We start from the raw sequence: 12,517 nt of genomic DNA on the forward strand, positions 1-12,517 counted from the left end.
GTAAACAGCATCCTAATGTCCTATTTATTAATGAGCAAATCTCCTATTTATTAATGAGAGGCTAAGGCACCTTCCAGAGTCACACAACTAGGACTAAGCACGCCTGGGGAGCAAACGTGGACCATCTTGCCCCACAGTCCATGCTCTTGACCCCTCCACTCAGCACTCCATTGAGCCAGCTGTTCCCAGGTGGCTGTCATCTGCTCTGCACCTGAGGCCCCCAGAAGCCATGCTTCCTGAGTGGGAGATTCTCTCTCTCAACTGAAGAAGGAGGAAGATTCTGAAAGCTTCACATCCAGAATTTCAATCCTGCACTGCCCTGACCTTCTTGCCTCACCTTTAGGGTAGTGATTGCCTATTTATTCACCTGGGACAGTAATATGTAACCATTTTCTCATCATAGAAAGTTTCAATAAATAAACATTGTCAAGAGGAACAGTACAGAAATACTAACTGGCTGTGTTGATTCACAGCAGACATGTGCTCACACCCAGAGAGAGCAGCTAACTAGTCAGGCCCAGCCCAGGGTCGGACTTTCCATATTCATGTCATGACCAGCAGCTTGCAGGAGTTAGACACCTGTGGAGCCAGAAAGACCACAGTGTTCGCTTCTGGAGGGCCTGTCACACTAGGTTTGGTGTGGCACCTGCCACCCCAATGACATCAAACAATCCTTTTATTATTAGCAAAGACTGCTAAACTTCTTCCTTCATGTTATGTAATGAGCACATATAATTGCTCAGGGCCACCAGAGGGGAGTCACAAAGAGCTCTGACAATCTACACACAGCAAATGCCTGCAACGCCAGGTCACAGTTTTAGTGGGTGGCAGAATGTTGCTGAGGAACTGGCTGACCTGGTTTTGGTTGGTGGTTTAATTACCAGCCATGCTCACTGCTGGTCTGGCCAGATATTTCTGTCATGCGTGCCAATCAATGGGGTTCTTACTGAAATTTCTGCCAGAAATAAGTGCAAATTGGCTCAAAGGCAAAGATCTGTGTATTTTGGCAAATAAATTGATTAGTCAACTTCCATTCATCAAGTACTTTCTATCTCCAGAGCCTATAGTAGACATTGGAAAACATCAAAGAAATAAGGGATATCCTATCTCCCTCTCATAATAAACCAAATTCAAGACAAGAATAAGCAAACAATAAGCAAGAGCAACCATAGTAACTGCATAAACAGTTGTGGTCCACTGGAAGCAGTGGAAAGCACACTGGATTGGGAGGCAGGAACTTGGTGTTTCATTTTCAGCTCTGCCTTTCACTAGCCACATGGGTCTGGGAAAGCAAATTCAGCTGCCTGCGCCTGAGTTTCCTCATCGGCAAACTGAAAATGATAACATCTACCTTGTTCAGAGGCTCAAAGAAAATACACGTGGAATTCCTAGCAGAGTGCCTGGACTATAAGGCCCTCAGTAAATGGCTCGATTGTAGAATCTTGGCAATTCTTAGAAAAATCTTGTATCAGTACAAAAGTGCTTATTTAATTAAGGGAACATTTCTAGGACATGTAGATTTTTTTATTTAGGAGGAGGTGAGTAGGCAAGTGAGGTACGGAGAATGTCAAGGTCTAAAGGTCAGGGTTAAGAATATGCAAGCTTATGAAAGGGGAAGATTTAATAGGAACCATGGAAGGGGCATGAAGGGGAGCGGACAAAGATGGCTGTGAATAGAAGTTAGAGAACTCAAATTGTCAGAAGTGTTTGCACTGAAATTTAAGGCAGGAGAGAGCTGAAGAAGGTTCTTATGCAATAAATTCAATGGTACCTGTAAAAGCTAAATGGGAAGCCTTTTATAAATGTATTAGATAGGCGACTGCAGACTGGATCTGAGTAGAAAGATACCAGTGCAAGCAGTCAACCAAGGCATAGCTGAGCCACACAGACATATGTGATGCAGGCCTGCTGCAGGTGAACAGAGGGCAAGGAGGAGAATTTAAGAAGCAATAACACTTAGTGACAGATCTGCTGTGCTCCAGAAAGGTCTTTTCTACTTTGCAAAGCACACCTGGCTTTAAATGTAAGCTACATCGTTCTGTGCTCTGACCTCGACTGAGTCACTTAGTCATTGTGCATCTTTAAACATAGTCAGAGTTCTCATAAGCACCATACAGACCAGGATCCCCTAAACCTTCCTAACAGCAGCTGCTGGATGCAGTGATTTGATCAGCCTCGGTTCATCCAGCAACACGCACCTGTGCCAGGGAAACGGTTGCCAGGCCCTGTTTTCATACCTCACAGAGCTCTCTTCTTTGCCAAATAAGCTTGCTCTTAAATATTCACAGCATTATTTGGATTTAAAAACAGCTCCATGATATCAGGCAGAAAATATTCAGTGATTTCTCTATGGAACTTTAAAACCTGGAAGAAAAATAACTCACACATACTGTCCCCCAAAATCCAGAGAGATCCTCTCTTCCTCTCTCTTGTAAATGAAAGGCTGATCAGCATCACCTTGTTGGAAATGCATCTACAATCCCAGTTGCTTTCATCTAAAGTTCACGAAGGTCACATTTGAAAGTTGAACAATTGTGAAATCTCACATTTTCTGCCTATCATGAGACCTGATGAGATAGGTGGGGAATGGCAAAATTATACCATTCCAGTCCAGGAATGTGTCTCAAAGAAGAAGAAAACGTCAATCCTATGACAAAAGTAAAATTAGTCCCATGTACTGGGTTTCTCTTTTGAGAATTGAATGGCATGGTTTTGAACATGTCATGGGCTTAAAGCCTCCCTTGATTCTGGGTATGGAGGAATTAATTGATCTTTTGTCCTCCCATCTTCCTCTTTTCCAACCCACATGCCAAAAACCAAAACATTCCTCTGGGAGTGAGTCTGTCTCACAAAATTCCACTGGAAAACTACATCCACTGGTGAGCCAGGTTGCAGCAGTCTCTTAACTGAATGGGCACAGGTAATATATCTCAATCTTTTCATGAGACACCATATCCCTAAGATTCTAATGCCAATTAAATGAGAAATCGCAAGGGTCACTGCAGGTCAGTGTATGTCAAAATCTGATTCTAAGAGTTAGCAAAAGGGATCAGAAGTAAGAACCTCTTTCTGTGATCACATGGGCAGATAGACAAGAAATGTATCTTCCGTGGGTGATATGGATAATTAGATGAGATGTAATGGATTCTGTTTAGCCAAACTCAAGTATAGGAATACAGCAGACACCCAAATCACTTTGTTTAAATATGGATTTTCCCTCAATTTGATAGATGCTTTGATTAAGCAGAATTTTTCCTTGGTTTTCCTGTACATGATTATTACTTTCAAGCCAAAACAGGTTTTGTAATATCTTGGTGATGAAAACTCTTCAGATTTGAAACATTAGTTCTATTTTTCATAAAATCTTCACTTACTTATTCCAATAGTGCTTAGTACAAATCTAAGTAATGATTTTGTAATGATATTAATATCAGCAGCTCTTCTGAAAACAACTCTAATGTAAAATATTATTACAATTGTCATTACAATGTTCATAACCTCATAGTATATGTGACCCCTATTTTGACACATAGTTAAATGTCTGTGTGGGGGACTTAAAACGGGCTGTTCAATACGGAAGTAGATGTCCTAGAAGTGTTTACAAGGAGAGAGGAAGAAAAACAAATACCTAGGAATTCATCTTCCCACTCAGATACCTGACCTCAAGATGGAAACACCCAGGGCACAGAAGAGTTTAAGGGGTCCCAGCAGAGTTTAGAGAAACGTTTCTTCTTAGTCTGTGAAGGAGAGCCCAAGGCTTCAAACTTGTGTCCTTGGCTTCCAGGCATCTTCCCAGTGGGAGTTTCATAATATTACAACTTTTTAAAGCCAAAAGGTGAGGAAGAAATTATATATTTTTAGTTATTTTTTCTTATCTTTGTAATGATCTCCCTGAGGAGGGGAATGTAAATTCATGATGCCCTTCAAGTACAAAATTTGACATTTACTGTAATTGAGGAATCCCATTTGTCTTACATCCAATGCCATTTCCTATAGAAATGTGAAAGTTTGCTCCAAGACAAGAAGCATAGAAAATAGATCTCACAGATGTGCTGTCACCCCTCCTGTGCTACCAGAATATGCTTGTACAGAGGGCTAATGAGACCCTATAGCATGTCTTTTAACCTGAGGGCTGTGCTAACCATTCTGACCTGACAGGAGTGGGCCATCCCTTAGAGCTGCCCTTTTTCTTTCTATACCTCTCAAGGAAGAAAAAACAAATCTAGTGTGGAAGTGAGAGTGTATTTGCATATATTTAAAATTATTCATAGCTGGGAGGCAAATGGAAAGAACAATGGACAGGAGAAATACTTGTATTTCTTTTTGTTTTTTGAGTGCAGACTATGGAATTCTTATGCCTATGATGCCACCTTTGCTCATTCTCCTTTGCTGGTTCTTTCTCAGCTCTTCCATCCTCTAAATTTTGCAATGCATTGGGCTTCCATGCTCTTTCATCTTTTCTCCTTTCCTCACTTCCTCCCTCAGTGTTTCTTGGCTTGAAACACCTTTAAGCTAACAATTCCCAAATTTATGTTTCCATCCCAGATCTCTTTTCTCAATGCCAACTGCCCAACTAACATCTCCACTTGGATATCTGACTGGCATTGCAACTTAACACTTCCAAAATGGAACACCTGGTTTCCCTCTTCAAATCAGGTCTTTGCTCATGTCAGTAAATCTGTATCTACATTCTTTCTGTTATTCAGGCCAACAATTTTGGGGTTATCTTGACTTCTTTCTCTTTTACTCTATATCTAATTCATCAGAAAATTCAACTGGTTGAATTTGCAGAATTGTCCCTTTATCTCCAATAACCTGATCTAACCCAATGTCATCTCTAGGCTGGAAGTAGTCTCCATGGCAACCATCTGTAGGTTGTCTTCCTGTTTTTGTCCCTTTAACTGTCTAATCTGCATACACAGAAACCAGATGGATGATATTAAAACTCACTCAGAGTAAAAGTTGAAGGCTTTAACCTTCTCCGCAAGACTCTATATTACACTACCCGTTACTTCTTTTTCCCATAACCTCTCTGATTTCATCTTTGACCATTGTGTTCATTGCTACATTCTTGGTATCTGGAACGGAGCCTGCTGCATAACAGTTGCCTATAAGTATTGGTGGAATGCATAAATTCCTCACTCAAAATAGAAAGTGGTAAACTAAGCATGGGATGCTTAAACTCATGAAGTCATTTAGAAGTAAGAACTGCTCCCAAAGATCATCTGATTCACTTCTTCATTTTACAGGTTAAAAACCGGGTCTTTCAAAGCTTAAGTGATTTGCCCAAGGTCACATGGTTAGTCAATAGAGACAATTTGCTCCTGTTCCTCATTAAGTCCTTTCTCAAAAACTTTTGGTCCTTATTTAGACTTTAAGCTATTATTTTTCAAACTTTCCTTCATTCCTATATTCAGCATTCTGATTTTCCCACATGATTTTAGCAGTTTAGCATGGTGATTAACAACACATTCTAGAGCAATGGTTCTCAACCTTCTGGCCCTTTAAATACAGTTCCTCATGTTGTGACCCAACCATAAAATTATTTTCATTGCTACTTCATATCTGTAATGTTGCTACTGTTATGAATCATAATGTAAATATCTGATATGCAGGATGGTCTTAGGCGACCCCTGTGAAAGGATCGTTCGACCGCCAAAGGGGTCGCAACCCACAGGTTGAGAACTGCTGTTCTAGAGCCAGTCTCCCTGAATTCATGTTACATGAGGAGGAGCAAAATTTTGCTGTCCCAAAATATGGCTCTTGTGATATTGATTTTAAGCTGGTAATTAAGGGAGATATAGACTCAGGAAGAACTTTTGATCATCCCTCTTTATCGTCTAAAAGGAATTTTGATAGGGGACGTCTTCCAGGAAGGGAGATGTATGTCATCACAGTTTAAACATAGTTTAATATGGATTAGTGAGTGATAGACAGGGAAGAACCCAACAGGCCTGCTTGATCCAAGTCCTCTCTGTGTCCTACTGAGAAAGATGGCCCGGCAAACATTTGTTTACTAAGCATTTGCTTTTCTATATTCATGCGAATTGCCTTCCTTCCCTTTGAAGTCCCAAACCTCAACATTTTTCTTTTCCTTAGTTCCAGAATAGCATATAAGCCTCAATTGCCATAGCAATTAAATTTGGTTATTTTCTCCTGTTAATCTGTCTCTTGTAAATTTGGTTATTAGCCCAGACGGAAGACATTAAAAAGGTGAGAGGAAAATTAATTTTTTGACCTCTACACAGTCTACTCTGCTGATTGTGTAACCTTAAACAAACTAAATATCTTCTCCATACTAAACAAAGAATTGATGAACTAAAAAGGCAACCTATAGCTGCTATGGAAAATAGTATGTAGTTTCCTCAAAAAATTAAAAATACATCAAACATATGATCCAGCAATCCAGCTTCTGGATATTAATCCAAAAGAATTAAAATCAGTATAACAAACTGATATCTGTACTCCCATATTTATTGCAGCATTATTCACAATGGTTAAGATATAAAAACAACCTAAATATCCATCAACAGATGAATGAATGAAGAAATTGTGTTATATACATAAAATGGGATATCATTCAATATCTTATTTATTTATTTTTAAAATATGTTTTTATTGATTTTAGAGAGAGAAAAACATTGATGTGAGAAACATTGATTAGTTGCCTCCGTAAGCACCCCAACCAGGGATCAAACCTGCAACTTGGGCATGTGCCTTGACCAGGAATCAAACCAGTAACCCTTCAGTGCAGGGGATGATGCCCAATCAACTGAGCCACACCAGGAAGGACTCAGTATTTTTTTTTTTAAGGAAATCCTTCAATATGCAACAACATGGGTAAGCCTGGAGTACATTATGCTAAGTGAAATAAACCAGTCACGAAAGGGCAAATATTACATGATTCCACTGATGTCTGGTATCTAAATGACTAAATCTATGGAAGCAGAGACTAGAATGGTGATTTCCAGGGACTAGGGAAAGGGGGAAATAAAGAATTTGTGTCCATGGATTAAAATTTCAGTTATACAAGATGAGTCATTTCTAGATATCTGCTATACAGTATTATGCCTATAGTTAACAATACTGTATTGTACATTTAAAAATTTGTAAAAGGGTAGATCTCATGTTAAATGTTCTTCCTAGAATAAAAAAAAATAGAAAATACATTTAGGATATGATGAAGCAGGTTGTTTAACACTGTCAATCATCAAGTTATGGAATAATCTCCCAAAGGAAATGTGAAAATGCCATCATTTAAACCATTTGAAACCTGACTGAAGAAAAGCACACACACACATAAAGTGACCTTGTTCTTCTCCCTACATGGGTGACAAGACCACACAAGCAGGAACTAAGACACGGGTGGATTCCACAGACATTCTCCAGACTGCCCACTAGTGTGAGGAAGAAAGAAGAAGATAGGGCTGGAATTGATGACTCACATCAGGATGACTTGCTCAGCATGTTCCTGGCTCAGTTACAACTTCCTGAAGTCACCACACTCTCAGAAGTTTCCAGGGAACAGGAGGTCCATCTCCATTCTATCCTACATTTGGAATTGGCCTGTTTTTTGTTTTGTTTTGTTTTAAATCAGAAACAACCAGTGTAGAAGACCAGACCACACAATCTATAAAGGGCAGACAGAACCTTAGACCAGGGGTCAGCAAACTATGGTCCAAGGGTTAAATCTGGCCCACAGCCTATTTCTCTAAATAAAGTTTTATTGGAACACATCCAAGGCCACTCATTTGCATAGTGTCTATGGCTACTTCCACAGTAAAAGTGCAGAATTGAGTAGTTGCAACGACTCATGGTCCACAAAGCCTAAGATAATTATTATCTGGCCTTTTATAGGCTTGACCCCTGCCTTAGACTAATAATTTTAAGAGTAGTAATTCAAGCATTTCCAGGGGGAAATATGTAAAAATTATTGCTTTCTTCACATCTTTTAAGTTGTGGAATAGGAAAAAAAAATAATTTGAATAGAATAGGGGAACTTTTTATGAATCTAGTCTAAGATAGCACATGCCAGAGTCTGGAGCACACATCTGTGACACTAAAGTAGTGTCATGATTAATAATGAAAGCACTAGCTTTGACCAGGTCACTCAGTTGGTCGGAGTGTCCTCCCGTGCACCAAAAGGTTGTGGGTTAGATTCCAGGTCAGGACACCTATCTAGGTTGAGTGTTTGGGGTGTGTGCGGGAGGCAACTGATCAATGTTTCTTTTACATCAATGTCTCTCTCTCTCTTTTTCTTTCTTTCTTTCTCTCTTTCTCTCTCTCTCTCTCTCAAAGTCAAAAAACATATCCTTGGGTGAGGATTCAAAAAAAAAAAAGAATGAATGAAAGCACTAGGATCACAAAGGCCCGAACGTGAATCCTGGATTTACTCTTTGCCAGCTGTGTGTAACCTTTGCCAAATTACTTAGTATTATCCAGCTCATAGGGCTCTTGAGAGGAGTGAATAAATTACTTTAGGTAAAGCACTTAGCACAGTACCTGCTATATTAGTTTGTGCTAAAAAATAACAACTACCTAGTTTTATGATTACTATGTAATCAAAAAACTAAACTTAACAAGATTGAAGATGAAGATGATGAAATACAAATGCATTGCTTGTTAAGTATTACCTGCACAGTCTTCTCTGGCATCTCCACAGAGAAGGCCGTCACTCCCAGGACTTCCGGTTGAGTTCCCATCTGCCACAGCACAGTGGAGGACCACTAGACCTTCAAGTTCAGAACAGAACCAAAACAAACATGAAGACTTGAATATTTCCTCAACGTGAAATACTCTATCAAAATTATGACCCATTTATAAAAATAACAAGCCCGTGGCTTCCATTTCTAATCCATTATCCCACAGGGAGGGATGTGTACACAAACCAGCATGTCTCATTCTTTTAAGCTCAGTGCAGAAGAGAATTTTCAAGCCAGCATAACTATGCACCTTAAGTAAGGAAACTTGACCATAATTTGTGACAGAAACTTGTCATATAAATGGAAAATAGAGTTCTTAGCCACTGGATGAATTAATAAATGAGTTTCCAGAGAGAATAGGTGATGAACCATATGGCAATATACTTTCTCTTTTCCACACAGACCAAATGTTTCTCAAGTAATAACTATTGAGTTCCTTCCTCTTGGAAAGATGTGACCTAGACATGGAATTTATAGGAATTATTTTAAAACTCTGTTTACATAAAACAAATTGATAATTTTTGAAGCTGAGTGGTGGGTATATCAAGAGTCACTATGCTGTTCTCTCTACTTTTATATATATATTTGAAAATGTCTAAAATAAGAACTCGAGCGGGCTTTCAGGAAAGGTGGCAGTGTAGATAAACATGGTACTTGCATCCTCCCACAATCACATCAAAAATACAACTAAACTACAAAACAACAATCATTCAGAACCACCTGAAATCTAGTTGAACGAAAGTCCTATAACTAAGGATACAAAGAAGCCATATTAAGAATGGTAGGAAGAAAAAAAGTGAATGGTAGGGGGGCCAGGGCATAAAATGAGCTAGTCCCACTCACACATGTGATGGATAAAAATTGAGAAGGATATCTCAGCTGTGGCATTACCCCCTGAGGAGCGAGGGATCCCAGCTGCACAACCAGGTCCCAGCCCAGGGTTCCAGTGCTGGGAAAAGAAGTGCCAGTAACTTCTGGCTGTAAAAAGCAGTAGGGATAGTGGCTGAGTGAGAAGGCATTCCTCTGAAAGGGCCCACCCATGAACTTACTCAGACTGACTCACTCTGAGCTGCAGGTACAGCTACTTGAAAAGAACCAGGGACATACCATGATGAAATGAATTGTCTGGCATCTAGGTGTGTTGACAAAGGTCATTGTGGTTTTTTTTTTGAGACACTCCTCACAGACCCAGAAGGCAGGTGCCATATCTAAGTCTCCATCAACCTGACTATCACTACTCACCCACCATTGTAATTCCAAGACCCTGTCCCACCAACTGGCACACCCAAGCTGATTCCAGTGTTTTTTTCCATATAAATGGCCTGTCTTGGCTCATTCTTAGGACTCTTGAGAGATTTTTAAATCTTTCACACAAGCAGCAGCATCTGATCTCAGCACGCTCTGTACTCTAAGTAGCCTCAGGCCTGGCACTAGCAGCAGCCAGCCTTAGTTCTTAGGTTAGCCTTTCCTGAGCACCTCCAAGCCCAGCACAAATAACAGCCATCTGCAGATTGCTCAGTAGCTTGTGCCAGGTGGCCCCAGGCAGAACAGATGGTTGCTGACCTTGGCCTACACCTCCTGGAAGGCCCTGGAGCCAGCACACCTAGTGGACAGCTTCAGAGCACATCAAAGCACCACTATCCAACCAGCTCCATAAGCGACATACTCAAGGAGTACACTCAGCATGCACCAGACCCCTGCTGAAGTAAGTTCTGCTCCAGCGGGTGGGCCCCTGCACAGCTGATCCTCCACGCTGGTCATAGCCAGTCCTTGCAGCTGATTGGCCTAGGGATAAATCCATCCCATTTATGTACCAACAGCAATCAAGGCTCAACTATAACAGGTGGGTGTACATAGACACACCTCAAGTACCCAGTTCTGGTGAATAGTGGAGGGTAGTGATGGAACATCTAGGACAATTTCAAGTGTATCAACATTTACATCATGGGGCTGCAGGAAAGACAAGAGAGAGCAAGAAATTGATAATATATTTAATAAAATAATGAAGGAAAACTTCCCTAACTTGGTGAAGGAAATAGACCTACAAGTCCAGGAAACACAGAGAGTCTCAACAAGATGAACCAAAAGATACCCACTCCAAGATATATCATAATTAAAATGTAAAACATTAAAGACAAAGAGAGGATATTAAAAGCAGCAAGAGAAAAGCAGTTAGTTACCTATAAGGGAGCTCCTATAAGAATGTCAGCTGATTTCTTAACAGAAACATTGCAGGTCAGAAAGGACTGGCAAAAAACATGAAAAGTTATAAAAAGCAAGGACCTATAGCCAAGATTGCTCTCCCCAGCAAAGCAATCATTTAGGACATATAAAGAGATTCCAAGATATAAAGAAGCTGAAGGAGTTCATCACCACCAAACCAGTATTACATGCAATGTTAAAGGGTCTTCTTTAAGAAGAAGAAAAGAAAAGAAATATATAAAAATATGAACAATAAAATGTCAATAAATACATATCTATCAACAATTGAGTCTAAAAAAGCAAAATAAACAAACAAGCAGAACAGAAACAGACTCATAGATACAAAGAACATTTTTATATTTTCCATATGTGAGGGGGATTGGGGGGTTGAGTGAAAAAGGTAGAAGGAATTAAGAAGCACAAATTGGTAGTAACAGAAAGTCATGGCGATATAAAGTATAGCATAGGGCATATAGTCAATAATATTCTAACAAATATGTATGATGCCAGATGGGTACAAGATTTATCAGGATAATGATAAATAAGTAAGATACATAATGTCTAATCACTGGGGTATATACCTGAAATGAATATAATATTGTATGTCCACTATAGTTAACAATTCATATCAAACCTGGATTTTTCTGTTTCCACTGAAAAAGCAGAAAGTCTGGCAACGTAGCTCTGAAACTCCTTCATGGCAAAACTGGCTGGAGCTAAGTAGTAGGCGACACCTTTAAATGCCACAGACTCCATCAGGCTTGCCACACTCATTTATTTGAACTGCCTAGACCCGGACAGGAATTTCAGTTGTAAACTGTATGAAATGACTCAGAAATTAGATAAATGCTCACAAAAACATCTAATCAATCCTGAAGGCTGCTTCAAAGAGGGTACTCCTGTTCCATCCAAAATTCAATGCATATATTAAGCACTATGTGTTTGGCACAGCTGCAAGACATTGAAGATTAAAAGATAACAGAAATTATCACTAACCTCAAGGAGCTCACATTCTGATAATGAAGAGAGACACACAAATCTTTAAAGTGTAATAAGCACAACAGCAGAGGTAATAGACTAAATAGAGGAATAACACAGGATGGAGAATAAGCTCTGCCCAGCAGCAAAGACTTCACAGAGTAGGTGAGGATTTATGGTGAGTTTTTCATGAGGGAATAACTATTTTTTAGCATCAGTTAATAACTTCTATAAAAGCCAAAACCGGTTTGGCTCAGTGGATGGAGTGTCAGCCTGCGGACTGAAGGGTCCCAGGTTCGATTCCGGTCAAGGGCATGTACCTGGGTTGCAGGCACATCCCCAGTGGGAGATGTGCAGGAGGCAGCTGATCGATGTTTCTCTCTCATCGATGTTTCTAACTCTCTATCTCTCTCCCTTCCTCTCTGTAAAAAATCAATAAAATATATTTTTAAAAAAAGAAAGAAAAAAAAATAACTTCTATAAAATAAAAATTGTGTAAACAAGATAACATAATCATAGTATATTTATCTGTCTCAATAGTGGATAACCTTCACATGGCAATAATAATGTAAATACTGATAACTTAACAAAAAATTGTCATAAAATCAGGGCCAGTAACTTGCCCACATACACCA

General features: G+C 39.6%; 1 protein-coding gene across 1 annotated transcript in view; it reads right to left on the reverse strand.

Annotated features, from left to right (window-relative positions):
• BTC (betacellulin) overlaps window positions 1-12,517 on the reverse strand; it is a 44,597-nt gene that overhangs the window by 13,472 nt on the left and 18,608 nt on the right. Inside the window, exon 2 of the mRNA XM_070409604.1 lies at window positions 8,634-8,732. Coding sequence (XP_070265705.1) covers window positions 8,634-8,732 — 99 coding nt within the window. The remainder of the gene's footprint in view (window positions 1-8,633; window positions 8,733-12,517) is intronic.

Source organism: Myotis yumanensis, unplaced genomic scaffold, assembly GCF_028538775.1.
Source record: "Myotis yumanensis isolate MYYU_CA2020_CCGP unplaced genomic scaffold, mMyoYum1.0.hap1 SCAF_1, whole genome shotgun sequence".
In the NCBI taxonomy this organism is placed as follows: Eukaryota; Metazoa; Chordata; class Mammalia; order Chiroptera; family Vespertilionidae; genus Myotis; species Myotis yumanensis.